Source organism: Tenrec ecaudatus, chromosome 16 (assembly GCF_050624435.1).
Source record: "Tenrec ecaudatus isolate mTenEca1 chromosome 16, mTenEca1.hap1, whole genome shotgun sequence".
Taxonomy (NCBI): domain Eukaryota; kingdom Metazoa; phylum Chordata; class Mammalia; order Afrosoricida; family Tenrecidae; genus Tenrec; species Tenrec ecaudatus.
This window is the reverse complement of record NC_134545.1, coordinates 87,178,102-87,200,042: the sequence shown is the minus strand read 5'-3', so window position 1 is coordinate 87,200,042 and position 21,941 is coordinate 87,178,102. Positions and strand designations below refer to the sequence as shown.

The 21,941-nt window shown below is 48.4% G+C and overlaps 1 protein-coding gene and 1 non-coding gene across 3 annotated transcripts in view; one reads left to right on the top strand and one right to left on the bottom strand.

The window, feature by feature from the left end:
* SUFU (SUFU negative regulator of hedgehog signaling) overlaps nucleotides 1-18,890 on the bottom strand; it is a 112,996-nt gene extending 94,106 nt beyond the window's left edge. For both annotated transcript variants that reach the window (XM_075533384.1, XM_075533385.1), the window contains exons 1-2: nucleotides 18,526-18,890; nucleotides 13,123-13,257 (exon numbers count right to left, since the gene is read on the bottom strand). In XM_075533384.1, the coding sequence (XP_075389499.1) occupies nucleotides 13,123-13,257; nucleotides 18,526-18,707 (317 nt within the window). In that variant the 5' untranslated portion in view covers nucleotides 18,708-18,890. The remainder of the gene's footprint in view (nucleotides 1-13,122; nucleotides 13,258-18,525) is intronic.
* Nucleotides 16,518-16,624, top strand: LOC142430005 (U6 spliceosomal RNA). The gene has a single exon (XR_012780498.1). It is a non-coding gene; the product is annotated as a U6 spliceosomal RNA (small nuclear RNA).
* Nucleotides 18,891-21,941: the final 3,051 nt, after the last annotated feature.

Genomic DNA, 21,941 nt, shown 5'->3' with positions numbered 1-21,941 from the left:
GATGAGTCAGTCAGGGTGCGATGTAGCACCGATGAAGAATACAGCTTTCCCCCAGATCCTGGATGCTTCCTCCCCCCAAACTACCATGATCCGAATTCTACCTTGCAAGACTGGATAAAGCAGAGGTTGTACACTGGTGCATATAGGAGCTGGAGGCACAGGGAATCCAGGGTGGATGATGCCTTCAGGACCAGGAGTGTGAGGGGCGATACTAGGAGAGTAGAGGGTGAGTGGGTTGGAAAGGGGGAACCAATTACAAGGATCTACATGTAACCTCCTCCCTAGGGGACAGACAACAGAAAAGGGGGTGAAGGGAGAAGCCAGATAGGGCAAGATATGACAAAATAATAATCTATAAATTATCAAGGGCTTCTGAGGGAGGGGGGAGCGGGGAGGGAGGGGGAAAAAAAGAGGAACTGATGCAAAGGGCTTAAGTGGAGAGCAAATGCTTTGAAAATGATTAGGGCAAAGAATGTACAGATGTGCTTTATACAATTGATGTATGTATATGTATGGATTGTGCTAAGAGTTGTATGAGCCCCTAATAAAGTGTTTAAAAAATAAATAAATAAAAATTAAAAAGACTTTAAGTGCAAAAAAAAAAAAAAAAGCTGGCAGGGAACCCAGTGTAGCACCCCACCACCTGGTAGAACCAGTACCAGAAGGGTTAGCAGGCCGCAGTTTCTCCTGGATCCACCAATCAGATCCTGCTGAAGCACGTCAGCATTATCACATTATTTGATTTCCTATGTAAAACAGACCTCACAAAGTCGTAGATGATAACCCAACTATTCCAGACAGCGACCTGGAAAGGATCGTGCCTGTCCCTTGGCATCATGGACCCAGAGAACAGGAGCCTGGACATTCTGCAAACCCAGTCTCTGTCCTGTGTATCGCATACCCAGAAGACGCTCAGTGTTAGTTCCCATGTGACACTGAACATCAACTCTTGACCCTTCTGAGGGGGAAAACAATCATACACCCTCCCAGCACTACCTCCACCGTGACAGTAAAGGCAGGGTTTCTGTTTAAAGGATTCAGGTTTTAACTGAGAGATGAACAACCAACACAAAGGAGCAGTCAATATGAATATGTCCACTGCTCTAGAAGCATCTTTTTCACGTGTGAGAAGTCAAGTAGGAAGAAGATGGGTATCATCAGTGCAGCGTGGCTATGGACGGGAGCCTTCTTCTCAAGCAAACGTTGTGTCTTCAGAGTCATGAAACCCTAACAGCAGGTGGCAGGCTGAAGTGGAAAACTGGTGCCGGATACAGAACATGCCGTGGGAGAAGTCGAGTCCCAGATCGTGAGACTACTCCGACAGGCTGAGGCAGCCCTGCACACACTATGGATGACTGACACAGGAGCCGCCATGGCCCACCTCTGCTAGAGTTGATTCTGACTCCTACGATCCTGTAGGATAAAGCAGAATGGCTCCTCAGGGTTTCTGAGACTGGCTTCCTGCACAGGAGCTGACTGTCACATCTTTCTCCCACAGGGACGCTGGTAGGCTTGAGCCACTGACCTGGGGGTAGCCGGCCAACACGTCACATACTGTGTCACCAGGGCGCCCAGAACAGGTATAGGATTGCAAAACAAACAAACAGTGAGATGCGGAGTGATGATTCTTCCTCCTCTAATTTCCACCAAAGGAAGGAAGATGAGGCTTTCTACTCCTGTAAAGATTTACAGACTGATTGACAATAATAATTTGCAATTTATCCAGGGATCAGGAGGGTTGGCGGGGGGTGGAGGGAAAAAGGAGGAGCTGATACCAAGGGCTCAATAGAAAGTAAATGCTTTGAGAATGATGATGGCAACAAATATACGAATGTGCTAGATACAATGGATGGATTATGATAAGAGTTGTACGAGCCCCCAATAAAATGATTTTTTTAAAAAGGAGAGAAAATAAATACATTAAATAAACAAACAAACAAAAAAGAAAGTAAATGTCTAGAAAATAATACTGGCAACCTATGTACACAAATGCTTGATACAATCAATGTATGGATTGTTATAAGAGCTGTAAGCTGTAAGCGCCTCCAATAAAGCGCCTTTTAACTTAAAAGACGATCAATCAATCAATCCCAGAGTACGTGAAAGTATAGCTGCGTTGTTTGGTTTTGGATTCAGGGTTAGGACGGGGGAGCGTCTTTGGTAGTTATTTAGAACTTGACAGTTATTTAGAACTTAGCACGAACAATGAATGTACAAAGGTGCTTTACACAATTGATGTATGTATGGATTGTGATAAGAGTTATATGAGCCCCTAATAAAACGATTAAAAAATAAAAAGAACTTAACACAACTGCTTTTTCTTTCAAGCTGTCTTTGTGGCTCAAGGTAATAAAGACATCTTAAAATCTAAAAAAAAAAAGATTCACAGTCTCAGAAGCCCAAAGGGGGCAACTTGACCCGGTCCCGGTCCCGTCGGGTTGCTAAAAGTCTGAACTGACTATGGCAGTAAGGGATCCCCCCCATAGGGTGGCTCTAAGTCAGACTCAACTCGATGGCAGTGGGTTAAATTCCAAATGTGTTCAATGGCTTTTATAAGTGAAACAGCAAATGTATAACCCAAAGTGACAATGATAATCGATGTTGACAGGAGAAGTCCAGGTTGGGAACATTCGAGATGTCTGTCTTCTTGATGCTGGTTCAACTGAAACCGAGTTTGAGGTGTGGCTGAGGTCTCATCTAAAGCTGAGCCACGAGGGTCTATCCTGAGGGCACCATTGATTCCACTCCTTGGCACGAAGGTTGCAGGCCCTGTACTGGCTACTGACTTTACAGCTACTGCTTTTACATCGAGAAAAACAAGGTACAGAACTCATGAGGCAGCCCCAGTCAAAGCGGAGTGGCTGAGAGAAGGCCCAGATGTGGCACCCTCCCAGGACAGCCAACGGACTTGGCAGCGGGAGACGTGATCAACAAGGCAAAGGTATCAGGAAACAGAATTGGCCTCACTGCAGAAACCCACACAGTGAAAAGGACAGACTGGGGTGGGGATTGGGGGTGAGGAACAAAGACGAAGACAGGACATTCTGCACTGATAGGAAACAATGCCCTCTCTAATACGAAAGACTCCTTTATATCAGAATAAACTTCTTCCAAGGGGGCACTACCTCTGGACAACTGAGAGAGAAGCCCAGCGTGGAAGTGTTCCTCATCTCTGTGCCCTCCCTCCCGGCGAGAAGGATCAGGAGCCCACAGACACCGCCCCGTGCGCTCTCAAGAAGCAGGACTTTGGAACGCCACATGCAACTGTCCCTCAAGTGGAGAGTGACATCTTGGGCTTTTAGGAGTTGCAGACTGTCCCTGAAAACAACTACAGTAAGGCTGCAGTGGCCTTGACCCAGATTCCGTCACCTACTCTCCAGTTTTGCCCTTTTGCCAGTCCTCAGCAGGACCCTTTGGTCTCTACCAAGCTGCCTTCAACCTTTAGTTCATTTCTCCGGGCCAACGCTATGCCACCACTTACCACCCACTGCTGCTGAGTCACTTCCGATGCATAGGGACCCTAAAAGACAGAGTAGAATTGGGGTTGCCAGGGTTATCTATCACCTCTACAGAGCATACTTCTGCATCTTCCTACTGTTGGGACAGCTCAGGGGTTCAGTTCGCAATAGAGTGCTTTACCCACTGTGCCACCAGAACATTTTAATTCAGTCATAATGACTGTATTAATACAAGATGCCTTACATATAAGGTTGATATGAGTTTGTTTGTAATTTTATATGGAGCTCATACAGATATCATAACACTCCATAATTCAATTAGGTCAGGCATAATTGTACAGTTGCTACTACAATCAATATCCAAATATTTTCTTTCTTCTTTAACTCCTTGATATCAGCTCCCCTTTATCCCCTCCCTCCCCCACTCTACCCACCTGGGGCCCTTACTATTTATATATCTACATACAATTTTCTTTCTGCTGCACCCTACCCCATTCAATAAATCCATTCACCTACAATTCTGTTATTCAATCCCCTTAAGTGGGGTTATACAATCATCCTTGCTATCAGCTCCCCACCCCTTCCCATATGCTCAGGGAGTTATTACTCCCATTACTGTTTCTGAAGGGTTGTCTCCCTTGGCTTTCATGCATTCATTGAATGATCTTAATTATTCAAATGAACCTACGCAGGTCTAACAAGATCAATGAGGTAAAACAAAAACCATAATAGTAAGGGGAGGAAATATTAAAGAACTAGAGGATAGTACTATCTTTCATCAGTGTTATACTGCACCTTGGAGCTATCATCTGTGAGGATAGATCTGGGTTTTTGAGACCTTACATAAGGACTTATGTAAGGGGTGGCCGTGGCTCTGTAGGGTAAGCACTGAACTGCCAACTTTAAGGTTAGCAGTTCAAACCTGCCAGTGGCTTTGTGGGAGAAAGATGAGGCTACTCACCCTGTAAAGATTGACAACCTCAGAAGCCCTCTATAGGATCACTGGGAGTCAGCATCAGCGCGATGCAGTGGGTTGGGTTGGGTTTGTGAACTTCCATGCATAATTTTAATAGAATTCTCCGCTCTCTTGTTTTTATCTACAGGAGAGGGCGGGTAGGGAAGGGGTGGACAAGGGATACAAGAGTAAGACTGCCAGGGCTTATATTCCAGCTCCCGAATTCACTGGCTGGCTGGATTAGTTCCTTAACCTCTCTGCACCTCAGTTTCCTTATCAGTGAAATATGGGTTCTTTGTCCTACCTCATTCTGGCTGTACTTCTCCCAAGACAGATTTGTTCCTCCTCTGGCAGTCCATGACACATTCACTATTCTTTGCCAACACCATAATTCTAATGCATCTTCTTCAGTCTTCCTCAGAAATGAGAATGTTCCTTAGAAGTGAGGATAAAGGAGACTTCATCTAGCTAGCTGTGGACATCATGATAAATGGAGAAAACCTTTACATTGTCAAGGATTGCCTTTTACTTGGGTCCACAATCAACACCCATGGAAAAAGCAGTCAAGAAATCAAACGGGGTGTTACACTGGGTAAACCTGCTGCAAAAGGACCCTTTGAAGCAGCGGTTCTCAACCTGTGGGTTGTGAACCCTTTCACAGGGGTCCCCTGATTCATAACAGTAGCAAACTTACAGTTATGAAGTAGTAACATAAATAATGTTATGGTTGGGGAGCCACCACAACATGAGGAACTGTATGAAAGGGTCACGGCATTAGGAAGGTTGAGAACCACTGCTCTAAAGTATTAAAAGAGAAAGATATAACTTTAAAGGCTAAGGTGCTCTTGATCCAAGCGATGGTATTTCTTATTGCCTTATGCATGCGGAAGCCGGACAATGAGTGGTATTATCAAAGAATCGATGCTTTTGAGCCATAGTGTTAGTGAAGAATATTAAATATATCATGAACAGCCAGAAGGAGGAGGAACAAATCTGTGTGGGAGAATCCTCCTTAGTCTGCATGTTATAGAGAGACCAGTCCCTGGAAAAGGGCTTCGTGCTTAGGAAAGTATGCGTCAGAGAAAGAGAAGACCCAACAAGATGAATCTGCACAGTGGCTGCATCAATGGGCTCAAACACAGTCACAATTGTGAGGCTGGCCTAGGCCCAGGCAGTCTTGTTGCTGGCTATGGGCTCACAGGTGTCAGAACCAACTCAAGAGAATCTAGCAACAAGTCCGACCTTACAGAATTGGACTGAGGATTAAACGGGTTTACGTAAAGCTTTCGGAACCTTTATGTACTTTGTAGGCTATAAGTGTTGGCAATTATTATTACATGCTTTAAGTTTCGTAAAGCACTAGAGATCACAAGAGTGAGGGGAGACAGCCCCAAAGCTACAAGGAAACAGGCAAAGCCAAATGCTGCCGCCAGCTCTAATCCCTCATGGCTTCTCTCCCGGGGACTTCTGCCATCCCTTTCCAAGCAGATGTGAAGTTTTTTAAGGACAGGAATGATCTGATTCCTTCTCATCTGCCCCCCCCACACCCCCAGCATGCACACACACCACGACCTGGGACCTCGTCTTGTCCAATGTTCTGCCTACACTGGCAGTCAGAACAGCTCGACACAACCCAGGCCTCTGCGTCTGAGAGCTCAGGGGGCAAGGTGAGGAGCGGGAGAGCTGTTTGGAGAGATGAAGAGACCATCCATTCCTCAGGGCTCAAGTCAGAGGGGACAAGACCTCCTCAAACATATCTTAGGATCAGGGATCAGAATTGAGCTCCTAGAACGTGGACTGTAACTGAGTCGGATCCCTCACAGGCAGGAGGTAGGTATACATTTAGGAGTACAAGGCTAAAATTTAGAGTCAGGACCTCCAAGTTGGGATCCTGGGCAAGCAAGATGCTACGGAGCAGCATTCAATACAGAAAAGCCACACCCTAGAAGACGGGAGCCTAGAAGGGACAGCTGACAGAGGAGAATCCTGGAACTGCGAGGTCAGATTGCTGCCAAGTCCGCAGAAGCTTCCGGCTCTGTAGGAAGAGGGAGCAATCCCTGAGGGCTGACTAGCCTGGCACCACTCTGGCCTGGAGCCAACTCTCAATACCAGGCCTTAATGGACTTAAGTGAGTTTGGCCATGTCAGCTCAAGGAGTCTCTTCCCAACTGCCCCCTGAGCGCTGAGACTGTCCAAAAGGAAGGGTCTGAAATCCCCACCCCACGAGGGAAGAGATCATTCCTGCTGTGAATGAAAGACTTCGTAAGGGACCCCCACAAAACCCCACAGGTTTTCCTGTGGCTACAAACGCAAAGGAATCCCCTTTCACCTTTCCAAGGCAGAGCTAGAGCCTGGAATCCAACCGTGTGGGGATTTTTAGGAGCCTGGCGGCATCGTGGGTCACTTATTGGGCAGCTAACCATGAGGTCAGCAGGATGAACCCACCAGTGGCTCCACGGGAGGAAAATGAGGCTTTCTAATCCCATCCAGAGTTTCGGTCTCAGAAACCTTCCAGGGGCAGTTCTGCCTGTTCTAGAGGGTCGCTATGAGTAGGGACCGACTCAATGGCAGTCTCTAATGAGAGTGGGTCTTCAGCACTGGCCCCCTGCAGGTCTTCCTCCTACCCTGCGCCCAGATCACAGGCCCTCGGCAGAGAGCTCCCCCTTCACACACAGAGCCCTGCTGAAGGCGAGCACCTTGGAGAAGAAAGGTACTGCAGCCAGGGCACCTCCTCGGGTACTGCAGCCAGGGCACCTCCTCGGGTACCGCAGCCAGGGCACCTCCTCGGGTACTGCAGCCAGGGCACCTCCTCGGGCCTACTGAGCCCAGCCGGGGCGGCACCGGGATCTTCTCAGGAAGACGGGTCAGTTGTCAGCCTCATGGGACCTTTTGGGGAGAAGCCCAGCCCAGCCTCAGGAGGGACCTAGCTCCCAGGGGTTGCATGAGGAAAGTGGGGTTTTTTACTGGAAATCCCAAGGATTAAATGATATGTTAAAAAGCCTGCAAACCACAAGCTTGGAGGGCATGCATATTTTCAGTTCCCAACTGCAGAGGACTGGGGCCACACTGAATAACAGGTAGCAAAACGATTCTGTGCCCAGTGTTTTAATAAATAACCCATTCGGGCACAGAGCCCAACTAGGGAGCATGAAGGATATTTCCACCAAACCCTGGAGGCAGCCACCGAGAGGCAGTGTGCAGCTCCAGGTCACCAGCAGGGCAAGAACAGCCTCAAATGCAACTAGACCGATGTGGCTCAGCCATGGTGGCAAAGGGAGGTGTGGCCTCTACCACCTGGGGCTGTCAACCTTCGAACCAACTCTGGGAACCAGCCTGAGGTGGCATCACACCGGCTGCTGAGATGCCATCCCGCCAGAGCTGTCTGCCTAAGGTCACACACACACACACACTCTCTCTCTCTCTCTCTCTCTCTCTCTCTCTCTCTCTCTATCTCTATCTCTATCTCTCTCTCTCTCTCTCTCTCTCTCTCTCTCCAGGGCTGGGCTGGCCCTCGGCAAGTTTTGCTCAGCCAAGGCTGCATGCAGAGCAGGGTGGCCAGAAATCCACCCTCAGGATGGTGCTCCAGCCGCGAAGTTCCCCATATACCAACCCACTGCTGCCTGGCCACACAGGGAAGGGCCCACGCTGCAGGCTTCCCATAAGTACTTAGCAGCGGAAGAAGTTCTCCTGTCCCACATCAACCAGTTCCGGAGCAAGATCCCAGGTGTTTCGTGGGAAAAGGAGGCAGGTTTCTAGGATACTCTCTCCTGGGACAGGACAGTCATCCCTGCTGATGTCCGTTGGGGGAACGTACTCTTGTCCTCTCCTGGGGCTGCCCTCCTTCAGAGAACCGCCTCGTCGGAATCCAAGCAAGTGTGCTCTTCTCCCGTTTCCTTTAGTAAAGCTGACGAGGGAAAGACCTTAGATGGAAACAGCTACCGTGGGGGCTCGCCCAATCCGTTTGTCAGGGTGGAGTTCTCCCCTTCTACCGCTGAAGCACGCCTACCAGGAGCAAGAAGAAATACCGGGTCGCCTGGGCTTCAGCTGGTCCCCAGCTTCAGTAGGTTATGAGAAGGAGGAAGCAAGGCCCAGGTACTCCTCCTTTGATCACAGAGGTAGCAAGGCAGTGGGAATGTTAAGAGGCTCTACTGTGACCTGCAGCCCTCAAGTACTGCTGCACGTATGGCCTTGGGACGGCTGCTGGGCTTCCCCACTGCACCATCAGAGGAACGAGATGAGATCCAAGGTTCTTGAGCGTGGCACTGGTCTGTGACGGGTGAATAGTGCGGCAAACATAGTTGTTTTTCTTTAAAGTTTCCTCTCACTGAGTTATCTTTGCGTTTTACCGGTCACATCAAGGAAGGTTCTATTGGATGCCATTAAGTCTTTTGTAACATCTCTCTCAAACTTGATAATCTTTCAAAGAAAGAGAAAGAGCGATGGTGTCTGGCTTAGAGCCTTCTGTGATGGGCCACAGTCCCAAACTAGAACTTAGTCATTTTGTTTTGTTTTCATTATGCTGAAGTTTCCACAATGACCTTTAAAGTATAGCAAGTGCTACTGCGATGTTGATGCGTATAGTGGACGCTCAAGCTTTCTTGCTCAGACAGACACGTGTCAACTTCCAAAGGGGAGGTTTATTTGATCAGAAATACGAAGGAAGTAAACCTATTACCGCAGAGTTGATTCTGAACTACCCAACACGGTTTCCAAGGCTGTCAATCCTCCTGGAAGCAGGCTGCCTCATCTTTCTCCTGGGGAGTTACCACACAGGTAGCAAAAGTCAAGAAAGAGGCACCCAGGGGCTGGAGAAATAAGAGTCCTTCTCAGTACTAAATGGGGTGCTGGTAAGTAAAATGCAAGGTGGCAGCTCCCTCCCTCCCCAGCCCATTCCCTCCAAGGTTTCCTTTAACTTCAGCTCAGCCCTGGAGAGTCCTCCCACCCAGCAACCTGCCTACAAGCCACTCCCTCTACTCTGCTCCAGGCTCATATTCTCCACCAGGAATCCGAGCATTTACTGCTCAGTTCTGTAGCCCTTCCTGTACATCGATCGTTCCCCTGGAGGCAGAAAAGAGAGCTGGGTATCTCATCCCCCAAACATCTCTGATGATATTCAGTCTGATGAAATAGGTGCTTGAACAATGCATGCTGAAGAAATAAGCTGCTGCCCCAAACGGGGAGATGGAAAACCCTGTCAGATCACTGGCAGAAATGCACATGCCGTAATCCTCTTCACATGTCAGCTGGAGGAGACAACACTCAAATTCTGGGGCTCAGCTTCAAGTAGAAGTTAAATGAGAATCCATGAACCTGCTTTCAAGAGGCTACCCCTTAAGAAACATCTGGAAAAGCAGATCTTTTACCAAGAAACTCACCAGGGTCTGCAACTGACCGGTCTCACCAGCACCAGCCCATTAACAAAGGCACTTCGGACTTCTGCCATCTAGACCAGAGCTGGCTAAATATCCAAGAACAGCCCTTCAATGTCCTTCCAATGGCAGGATGTAATGCCGGAAAATACCAGGCTCTGATGATGAGGTGCAAGCCAAATGGAGGTCTCACTACTGTCACGAATATCATGTGAATTTCAAAGTGCTAGAAACGATACACATGGAAGAGGATACTGTTACACTAGGAAAACAAAACAAAACTAAGGAAGGCCCTCGGGAAAATTCAGAGGTTTCCCCTTCTGAAATCTGAGGCTTGCTCAATTGCATTCTTTATGTTATTTGGGACCTTGGATCCCGGACCTGATAGGCAGGTTGACTTCAGAATCTTTAAGCCGCATAGGAAATGGCATTCTTTTAACTGGAATAAATCTGTCAACAGAACGGTAAAGGCTAGCTGCACTAAGTACCCTCTGCAGGTTCTTATTAAAAATATAAATTACAGTCCCTTTACTTCTCACATCTGTTTGCGATTCCTTGTCCATTACCGATACTGTAATACAGGGTCCCCATCCTGGCAAAATAAGTTCCCTGTTTCCAACACCTTCTGCTGCTATGTCAGAGAATCTGACTGTGATATTGGAAAGGCAGACTCAGGCAATCAGTGAGGCGACGAGGCTGAGGCCGCCAAGCCTCACAGGAAAAGAGGAAGATGAGTTGGACCTGAGACAGAAAGGTGGCAAAGCTACCGGTTACCAAAACCAAATTCACTGCCATCGAGTCAATGCCGACACAGCGACCCTGTATAAGACAGGGCTGAACCGTCCCTGTGGGTTTTGGAGACTGTAGCTCTTTACAGGAGTAGAAAACCCGGTCTTTCTACCTTGGAGTGGCTGGTGGTTTCGAACTGCTGACCTTGCGGGTAGCAGCCAACATGGAAACCACTACACCAGGATGGGTCCTAAATCCAGAGGTTAGGAGATTGGGGGGGGGGGGGGGAGGCGGAGAATCACCAAATTCACTTCCATCCAGTTGATTCCCACTCAAAATTCATACAGCCCAATTCTGCTCGCTCCTATACAGCCTAAGTGTGTGGCCCCAGGCACGGGCTTGAACCCCTCAAGGGTGTGTTTCCTCTTCTATAGAACTGGAGATAACAAGCGAACCTGATAAGATTACAAAGCACACGACATGGAAAACAGTGAGAATGAAAACAAAACAAAGCACAGCCCACAAGTGACTAGTATCATCTTGTCATCCTAGCTTTATCGCCAGAATTGGCCTCGCTTTCAAGGCAGGAACCAGGGAACCCAGATGGCACTGACAGGTCCGTGTGGGCCTGCTGACTTAGGAACCCCTCCAAGGGAGAAGGGACGAGAGTTACAGCCTCAGACCCAAAGGGCACTCTCCTGGGTCTGTATGGTCACTGGAGTTGGAATCGACTCAATGGCAGTGGGTGCGGCTGTTTTTTAGCAGGAGGGTCCTTTCAGGAGGACTAGGTCCAGCGGCCATTACCAGGATAGCAAAACGATGGTGTGAGAGGCCCCAAATAAAGCGAAAACCAAGAGGTTATCAGACTAGACACGAAATCAGCTAGTGATTAACCATGATAATAATTTTAATGAACTCTTCTCTCAGATTATAGTTTTCTTGTTTTGTTTTTAGTATGAAAACCCCTTCCCGATGCTTTGCAACAGTAGTCTCATATAACATATGTGGGTTTATATTATATTATATTACATTATATTATATTAAATGATTGAAAAAAAAATTTTTTAAAGAAACATCAAGTCAATTCTGACTCATTGCGACCCTACAGGATAGGGTAGAACTGCCCCCGTGGGTTTCTGAGACTGTAGCTCTTTATGGAAGTAGAAAAGCCTCATCTTTCCCCTGCGGGCCTAATGGAGGTTTCTAACTGCTTCAAGCCCAACATATAACCACTACGCCCAGGGCTCCAGGATAGAATTGTTTCAGAGGCATGGGAACGCAACCCAAACAACCCTGGAAGCACACTAGGGAAGTCCTCTGCTACTAATCAAAAAGTCAGGGGCTTGAGCCCACCAGCCACTCTGCGAGAGAAAAGTCTGGACAGTCCGCGCCTGAAAAAGCAACAGCCTGGGAAGCCCTATGGGGAAGTTCTGCTCTGCCTTAGAGATGTGCTAGGGGTCCAGGTGAGCACCAGAGCACAGCCAGTCAGAGTACAGACTCCAGGCAGACGGCCTGCATTTGAATCCTGGCTCTGCCATTTCTGAACAGTGTGACCCTGAGCAAATGCTAGAACCTGGTTATGTCTCAGTTCCCCATCTGTAAAAGGGGGCTAATGTTAGTCCTGCCAGTATTCTAGGGTTATTGTAAAAATTAAAGTGATTGGTATGTAACTATGTAAAGCAATGCGAAAAGGACGTGACTCACCAGTAATCTTTAGTGACTATTAATTTTGATTTCTGGCACTGCTATTGCTGTTTAGCTGATTTATTACTAAGTTGTTTGATCTTAAACTTAGTATTAAAGATCGTCGGCTCTCCCGGATCACACATCATGTCATCATTGAGGGAAGACAAGTAGGAATTAGAAATGCCACTAGTTCCAGAGGCCCTGCAGTCCATTCCGGCTCAGGGCAGCCTGTGTGTGTGTCTGCGTAGAATCATGCCCCACGAGGCTTTCAATGGCTAATTTTTCAGAAGTAGATCCCTGGGCGTTTCTTCCAGGAGACCCCTCTGGGAGTACTCACACCGACACCCTTTCAGTCAGCAGCGGAATGTGCTGACCATGTGCACCCCCAGGGACTCCTGGGTGTACAAAAAATAGAAGTGTACAAGGACTAGACTTATACAGAAGGTAAAAGATAGAGAGCAGATCTGTGATACAGCAAGTAGCGTTAAACCTGAATGGTAGAATCTAGGAAGAGGGTCCGTCTCAAGGTATTCACCGCAAAATCCTTTCAACTGTTTGTCATTTAACCTTTTTCATAATAAAATGCTAAGGGAAACAAGAGAAGTCAATGTGGCAGCATTGAGAGAAGTTCTGGATCAGCGCTGGGCTGCTACCCTCTGAGCCCACACTCCCGCGCAAGCTTGGGAAGCTGATGGCTTTGGAGCTTTGCTCATCGTGGTCTAGAAGAGCCGTGCCCAGGTGCTGACCTGCGCCACCTTGGCATGAGAAGACACAGGCACGGGCGGAACCCAGAGCGCTCACCCAAGAAGTACCGTGACAACCTCCTGGCTATGGCATGACTACCCCATGTGCAGGATGAACCTCCAAAATGAGGCCCCAGACTAAGGACGGGGCAGACAGAGGGTAGGAAGTCGGCACACACTCACTCGTGGACTCTGCTGTCACCATAGAGGTCGCTCAGGCCGAAGCTGATGTAGTGCCAGTGCTCGGGGATGTTGGCAGAGGGGCTCCCCACGTTCCTGTACATGCTAACATAGTCCAAGGGGTCTGGGCCACCCAACCTGTGAAAGGGAAAACACAGAGGTGTTAGTATACGCCTGGAAACCAGATAACGCCTGCCCAGCTCAGGAGCTTGTCCTCGAAAACCAAAAGTCCCTGTCTAGGAGACAGAGACCTAGCAGGATGCCACATCCACTGTGGGATGGGACGAGAGATGAGCTGCCCATGGCACCAGCATGAGGAACTCCCTTCTTCCACCCCCTGACTGGCAGGACCTCTCTTCGAAATACAACAGACTGGGTGGTTGCCCGGTTTGCTTCCTGCTGTTTCAAATTACAGATCCCAGATGGGATTGGCAGGGATGCTCTCCTCCGAGGTACTGGTAAACATGCCAAACTTCAAGGCCAGAGGGGCATCAGCCCATCAATTGGCCTCTGTTGAAGGCTCACCCTGAGCATGCCCAATGGGCATTGTTCCTGGAAGCAGAGGCTCTGTTCCATCCCTGCCCCTCAGAGGACTAATTCCTGAAAGCCTATATTGTGCCCTATGTTAATGACAGTTTGTTCTGAACAGACCCCAGCCTGCACCCTGCACACCCAAACTGGCCTTTTCAACACCTCAAGTGACAAAGGCCACACTTCGGCTAGCTCAGCTCTGCCCAGAGAAGGGCAGCGGGGGCCCAGCCGAGCCCTGTGATCGCCTGCGCCTGGCAGAGGAGCCCAGGAGAGGTGCCCACTCCAAGGGAGAGCTGTGGCATTCAGCAAGTGAGGACGGCCGGGGGGTGGGGGTGGGCACGTGAAATTCCCACCCCCACCCCACCCCCAAGTCCAGCAGAGGAGATCACTGGGGGAAGAGATTCAGTCATCATATCACTGAGGATTTAATACAACAAGGACCTCCTCTAGTCCAGTAATTAGTGCTTTAAAAAAGGAAAGAAACTCCTGCTTTTGTTCAGAATGGATAAGGAACCTTCAAAGCCTTGAGACACCGACTACATGGAAACCAAGCCATGGAACGAAGTTAGCCCGTAAACACGTGCTGGGACATCTGACCAGTCCACACATAGACTGTAAACACTGGCCTGCCTGGGGCACTGAGGAGGAGCCCTGCTACCATGTTGTTAAGTACTCAGCTGGCTGACAAAAGGTCAGCTCCAGGGTGGGAAGCCACCAGTGCCTCTGCAGGCCCATTTGGACCATTCGACTCCGTTCCCTAGGGTCCCTGTGAGTTGAAATCAGCTCGACAGCAGAGGTCCCGGACACTGATGGGAGTGAACTTTGCAAATGGGAAACTACGCTGAAGGAGAGCTCAGGACTGTGTAAGAGGCACGTTATACGTGACCCGGGCAAGCGTGCCAGGACCACGCAATTGAAACATGATTTAAAACCAGTAGGTCTGGTTTCATCCCCTTTCGCCAGGATGTGATTTGCCTTTGTAGAGATCCTTTTTCTCCACTAGGAAACACTAAGTTATTTACAGATATGTAAGAAAGCTGCTAGAAATAGTTTAGAATCTTGACTGAGAGAATAAGGAAAAGAGATAGACGTCCAAGTCTTCCCTCAGCTCTGGTTTTAACTACTCGTGTGTCAAATCCTTAAACCAGCTGGATTTAGAACGGTCAGTGGGATGGGGGGCGAGAGTGGAGAGTGAGAAAAGGACAGGGATCCCGGGAAGGACCTGATGCTAACTATAGAACCCCAGAATATAGGAGAATGATGACACCACAACCCCCCCTCAGCTCCAGCATCTGGCTCCAGAGTCCCAATCCCGAGTCTCCTTCAGCCCAAAATACCTCCAGCAACAAGTGATAAAATGGTGTGACTGTGTCTCATCCCAAAACCATAGCTGTCAGAGTTGATTCCAACTCAGAGTGATTCCATAAGACAAGAGTAGAACTGTCCCCCACCGCCGCCCCACCCCCCAAGGGGTTTCCAAGGCTGTAGATGTTTATGGTCTTGAAAACTCACAGGGGCAGTTCATTCTGTCCTACAAGGTTGCTAAGAGTCAGAACTGACTCCATGGCAGTGAATTTGGAGTGAAATCTTCATGGGAGCAGACTGCCTGGGGGTTTCACACCTTGGCCCTTTAACCATTGTTCCTTCCCTCCCACTGTAGAGCCTTCAGTCTCTGCGTGTCCCAGAGGGTGTCCCAGAGGGTGTCGCCATCAAAGGGAGAGGCTTTTCCTTAAAACTACAAGGGCAGGGACTGACCAAGAGTTAGATAAACTTAACCTTGGCCCCAAGCACAGTGTGTTCTGCTCTACTACTCACAGGCCTGATTGGAAGCAGATGCGTATGTGAAAAAGAATCTCATTTCACACTTTGCAAAAGATGTTAGATGTTCCTCCACGACCAAACTTAATTCCACAGGAGAGGGGTCTTGAACACTTGACTTAACTTTGCAGGCCAGTTGCAGGACCGAGGTGGACCCAGGGCACAGACTCTGCCTCTCTGCTTCTGCTCCCTGCTCACAGAAGTCTCCATTTCGACCTGGTCATCCCTGGCCAGCACCACTAGCCAAAGAACCATCCTTTCATTGCAAAGAGATGCATCTGAAAGTACCCTTGGCCATAGTCAGAACAGACAGCCTCAATCAATCATCCAGCTATGAGAACCAAAGAGGCCTCTGGGAGCCAAACAACATGTGGGATCCCAAATGTGAAGGATAGGAATGAATGTCAGGATCTTAATTCTGCAAACCTCTTTGAATCTGGGAAAGAGCCAATCACTGAGCAAGTCTCCCTTATATTTGTGCATCTAGGGACAGCATTTCTAATTTCACCCAGTGATGAACAATTCTCTTTACTCATCAATACACACTGAAGTTCTAAGGCCTGGTCTGGTTAACAAGCCTGCAGGAGGAAGGTGGGGGCGGTGGGGGGGGGGCCGGTTTGAGAGGCTGTCCAAACTATTACAAGTGCTTCAGTACTTTTAACATATAGCACCATCCTTTACCACCACTTGGGTACCAAGTAAAAGTTTCCAGGGGCTGTGGACAGATTTCTCCTTACACTCAAACGAGGCCTGGGCCGACAGCATGCCAGAATTAGACCCACTTTTCCCAAGGCACACTTCCACGCTAGGCTGCCAACCAGCTCCTTATGTATAAGTAAGATTCCCCTGGGGGTCTATCTCTCAAGCATCACCTGGGGATCTTGTCCAAAGAAAGATTTTGATTCCCTGTATTTGGAGTGGAAGAGGAGCCCTGGAAGTGCAGTGGTTATTTACATATCGGGCTGTCAACTGCTCAAGGGTCAACAGTGTATAAACACCCGTCGCTTTGTAAGAAGACAGACTTTCTACTCTCGTAAAGAGTTAAAGTAGTGCTCGCTTCGGCAGCACATGTACTAACATTGGAATGATACAGAGAAGATTAGCATGGCCCCTGTGCAAGGATTACACGCAAATTTGTGAAGCGTTCCATTCCAAAAAAAGGAAAAAAGAGTTAAAGTATCGGAAAGTCACAGGGGCAATTCTACACTGTTCTATAGGATGCCTGAGTCGGCATCTGCACCATGGCCGGGAGTTTGATTTGGTTTATTTGGGTGGAAAGGCAACATTTCAGCAGTGGTCCACCCATGTTTAGGTGTGGAGGGATGATTAGGATGGTTGGCTAAGTTAGCAAGAGCTGCTTTCCACTCAGAGGCTCCCCAGAAACTCTTCCAACCAAAGAATGGTTAGCCTGCCAGAGGTAATTGCGTTGCCGGCCACACCTCCTCCTGGCTGCCCAGACAGAGGCAGGCAGCTCCCTCCCATGGTTCTCAACTTTCCTCATGCCCTGACTCTTGAATACAGTTCCTCATGTTGTGGTGACCCCCAACCATACAATTATTTTTGTTGCTACTGCATAACATTCATTTTGCTACCATTATGAATTGGGCGACCCCTGTGAAAGGGTTGTTCGACCCACAAAGGGGTCGAGACCCACAGGTTGAGAACCGCTGCCCTATGGCCTTCCAGAAGAGCAAGTGGCTGGCTGATCCCATGACCCTAATATGAGAGCACACCCCCAACATGGTAAGCAAGCCTCATCCTAGTGAAAGCCATCTCCAGAGGAAGTAAGACGTAGAAGAAAGACTCAGTCCCAACCCGCCAAGACATCCACTTTCTTCCACCTCTTGGTCTACCTGCCCCTATGGCCACACCCCCAGCAGCTAACATTTCCAACTTGCAGGGCCCACTGACAGACCCATCTCATACAGCGCCCATTTAAGAGTAGACTCCACCAGTTCCTCACTCAACACATGGCCCCGAAATACCAAGTAGACTGGTTCTTTCCCAGGGCTCCAGAAATACCTGTTTTGTCCAGAGGAGGTAGGAAGAGAGAGGTTGCAACTAGGGATGGGATACTAGGAAAGACCCGTTACTATGTGCAGAGCAGACCATCTGTCTGTAAGCCATCCGTCCATCTGTCTTGAGCTGCCCTGACAAACCGCTGCCTAAATCTTGAAGGAAACCCTTCTTGTCTGACTGCACATTTTTCTTCCCAGCTCGGGCCCAGGTCTCCATCACTGACTTCCTACTGGAAGTGGGAAGCTGTGGTCCCTTTCCATCCTAAGCCAAACCAAAGATCACCCTAACCCTGCGCAGTGTTCCGGCCAATGTCCCAGGGCAGACCAGCGACAGGGCGAGACGGAGCTTCTGCATAGTGAAAGGACACTGTGCAGAGTAAGCAAAAAAGTTTATCTGGGAGACGTACTGGTTAAACTTCCAAAGCAAAAGCAAAATCAGCACTGTTATCACCTCTGAGTTCTGGAGAAGGCACTGAAAGGGGACCTCTTCCCGAAAACCAATCTTTCAACTGGCTGCCCTCCTAACTTCAGGACCCGTGTTCCCCTAGGCAGTCTCTCCAGCCCAGCTCTCTCAACTGCTCCCCAGGCTCCGCCTCACCTCCCCTATTCCACTTCGGCCGACCCCCTCCCCTTGGCTTCCATTTGCCCACTAATGGCCCCCCTCCTGGCGCCCCCTCTTTTCATCACATTTACAGTTCCCACTGGGAACGCTCCTTCACGTACCCCAGTTAGAACCCCATCCCAATCTCGGTAACCCTTCATCTTCCCCTCCCCCGTTAACCCTTCATTGCCAGGGGCTCTGTTAACCCCTTTGTCCCCATGCCCCATTCCCAACTTGTGCCCAACTTGTGTCCCATTCCCAACTCATCCCTCGCAGCAAGACGTCTTCTTTGCAAATGCTTTCATCCATCTTGTCCCACTCGTTCCCCCTCCCCCGCAAATTTCAAGGACCCAAGCGCTTTAACCCTTCCCTTCCCTCGTCCGTCCGCCCACCCCCTTTCCTCCCCCCCCCCCCCCCCCCCCGCGGCCCAGGGCATACCAGTACTTGACGATAGCGGTAACCTGGAGCGGATTCGGCTGGTCAGGGTAAAGGCGGCGACACTCTCCGTAGATGGCGTGCAGTCCCGGGGGGAAGAGCGAGGCGAATGCCGGGGGAGCAGTCGGGCCAGGGGCCGGGGGCGCAGTGGGGCCGGGGGCGCCGCTAGGCCGCAGCTCCGCCATCGGGGCGCGGAGGGAGCTAGGGAGCCGGGGAGGGTGGGTGAAGGGGCGAACACGAACTGGCCAGCAGGCAGACTCCGTGGGTGCGACTCCCCAGGACGACGGGGGCTGCAGCGAGGTCTACCCTCCGCGCCTGCGCACGGCACACTGTCCGCCCAGGCCGCCACCGCCGAGTCGGCCAGAGGGTGCCTGGGGGCCGCGGGGCGCTCGAGGGGGCGTGGCGCCGGCGCGCCCTATCCTGACACCTATTGGCTAGCGTCTTTGCCAGTCACAGGTGGGAAAGGCGTGACCTGACAATAGGCCCCGCCTCCCCGCCGTCGCGTTGGTGGGGGTGTCCCAAGACTCTTGGTCTCCTCCTAGTGTTAGGAGGAAGACACTTTAAATAGAGACCGAGGAAGGCATCCCTGGGAGGCGTTAGGGTCCCACCAAAGGCACTACAAAGTGTCCGACCACCGCCTAGTCACTCTTCTGCTAGCACGGAGTTTTAAATACATCTGCCAGTGGGTGGATTCATCCGTCTGGGAGGCATCCCTTTGAACAGATTCTTAGTCCAGTCTTCCCTACTGGTTTTGAATGTCTATTCATGTAGTAATCAACAGTTAAAATCCATTGCCATGAGTCTATTCAGACTCATAGCGACCCTATAGAATAGGGTAGAACTGCCCCGTAGGGTTGCCAGGGCCAGCAGGGTTCTTGTACTTTCGGACAGAAGTCCCAAATAGCTATTTATTACTTGGTGACTTATTTCAGGAGCCCTGGTGACTCGAGGATACAGCGCTCGGCTGCGATCCAAAAGGTTGAGTGAGATCTAGCAGCCAACTCGCACTCAGCGGAGAAAGACATGGCAGTCCGCGGCTATAAAGATTACAGCCTTGGAGACTATCCTGGGCAATTCTACGTCGTGACAAGGCTTGATAGCAATCAGTTTGATGAGAAAAATAACAGTTAAAGTAGAATCAATTTATATACAGGGTCAATTATATATCATAATTATTCGTTGAATTTTTTTAAAGATCATTTTATTGGGGGTCTTACAGCTCTTATCACAATCCATACATCAATTGTATCAAGCATATTTGTCCATATGTTGCCATCATTTCCTAATCATTTGTTTTCTATTTGAGCTCTTGGTATCAGCTCCTCTTTTACCCTCCCTCCCACCCACATGACTCCTTAATTAATTATAAATTATTTTCATATCTTACACCAGCTGCTGTCTCCCATTCCCTGTGGATTCTTCCCCCCACCTTCCTCCTACCTACCCTCCTGATGTCGCTACTCCTATTTCTGTTCCTGAGGGGGTTATGTAACCTAGATTCCGTGTGTTCTAAGCTCTTACCTGTATCTGTGAACATGCCCCGGCGTAGTCTGCAGTGAAAGGCAGGATTGGGGTCATGATAGTTGGGGGGTGAGGAAGCCTTAAAGAACCAGAGAAATATTGTATGTTTTTTCTTATTACCTAGAAATTCTTTTCTTCTTCTTTTTTTAAATCATTTAATTGGGGGCTCATACAGCTTTTATCACAATCCATACATACATCCTTTGTGTCAAGCACATTTGCACATGTTGCCATCATCATTTTCAAAACATTTTCTCAATGAATATCTTTAAAGACGAGTTTCTTCAACTTTAAGCAAATGTATGCAGTTTGTTTTGAAGTGTTCGTTATTCACTCTAGTCTTTCCTTTCCCATTATCTTTATGGAACTGGGATAATCTTTCTCTAATTGCTTAGGCACTAGGCTGAAAAGTATATTACAGTAACCCTTATTCAGTAACATCTAAATGCCAAGAGAAAGGGATAGTAGGTAGTGGGCATCTGTGCTAAGGTTCCTGCAACTTTAACAAGAGATACACTAGAAAAAAAACTGCTGAAAGCAGTAACACATAACTGCTTTTATTTTCTCATCTATGAAAATCATGTCAATTAAAAAATAATCAATTCTAGCTCCATGTTAAAATTAAAGAAGTACTATAGCAACAATTGAAATCCATAGATAACATTTTAATGGCCCAAAGATCACCCATGCCACTGATTCCAAAAGCTATTCTTCAGACCATTGTTAATCTGTTTCAAAGTTTATACTTATCCAAGAAAAATGTGAATAGCAACAACAATGTAACTACTTTTCTATGGCTAGTTTTATGCAATCTAAATTATTTCCTTCATTCTGAGTATATGTTCTTCCTTGTGTGTGTACACACTAAAATGTCCCTTCTGTTGGAATATGATGATGAAGTTCTTATTTATTGTCTTGTAGATCCAAATAGATGCATGTCATTCTTGTTGTTAGATGTTATCGAGTCAGTTCCGGCTCATAGTAACAGAACAAAACATTTCCTGGTCCTGGACCTTCCTTACAGTCATTGCTGTTTGAGCCCACTGTTATACACACTGTGTCAATCCACCTCTTTTTCACTGACGCAGCTATCCCACCAAGCATGATGTCTGTATCCAGGTACTGGTCCCCCCTGATAACATGTCCAAAGTACAAAAGATAAAACATCACCTTCTAAGAAGCACTCAGGTCTGTTTCTTCTTCTTGCAGCCCAGGGGTATTCAATATTCCTCACCCACACATTGACTAACAGGCATTTCTCCTTTGGTTTCCCATCTCCCTAGCTCGGCTTTCACATGCACATGAGGAAATTGAAAATATCCTGGTGTGACTAGTAGACTCACCTTAGTCCTCAAAGTAATATCTTTGCTCTGTAATATTTTAAAGGGATCCTTCGTTTGTCTCTTTTTACCGCTCCTTTCACGGGTGTTGGTTGTGAATCCAAATAAAACGAAATTGACAGTGTCAGTCTTTTCTTCCGCATTATGGTGTGGTTCATGGGTCCAGTTGTGAGAGTTATTTTCTTTCTCCTGAGGGAGGTGAATCCACATTGCAGTAAGTAGTCTTTGATCTTCTTCAGTAAATGCTCCAAGTCCTTTCACTTTCAGCAAGCAACGTTGTGTCAACTGCTTATCACTGGTTGTTAATAAGAACGTGGCAACTTTGTGTTGTCCAGGAGACAAGGGAGTGGAGTAGGCAGGACTGAACTGTAAAATCCAAACATCCATGCATTACGGACCAATTAAAATCCAACTCCAGACAAGCATCAAGCAGTATATCTACTTTTTCAATGGGTACTACATGCCCCAGAGTACTGTGAAACGGAAATTCGGTAGCTAGTCTAAGTATAAAGAGGCCAGCCTGCACCGCTGGTCTGTGAATTAGCCCTGGTGCAAAGC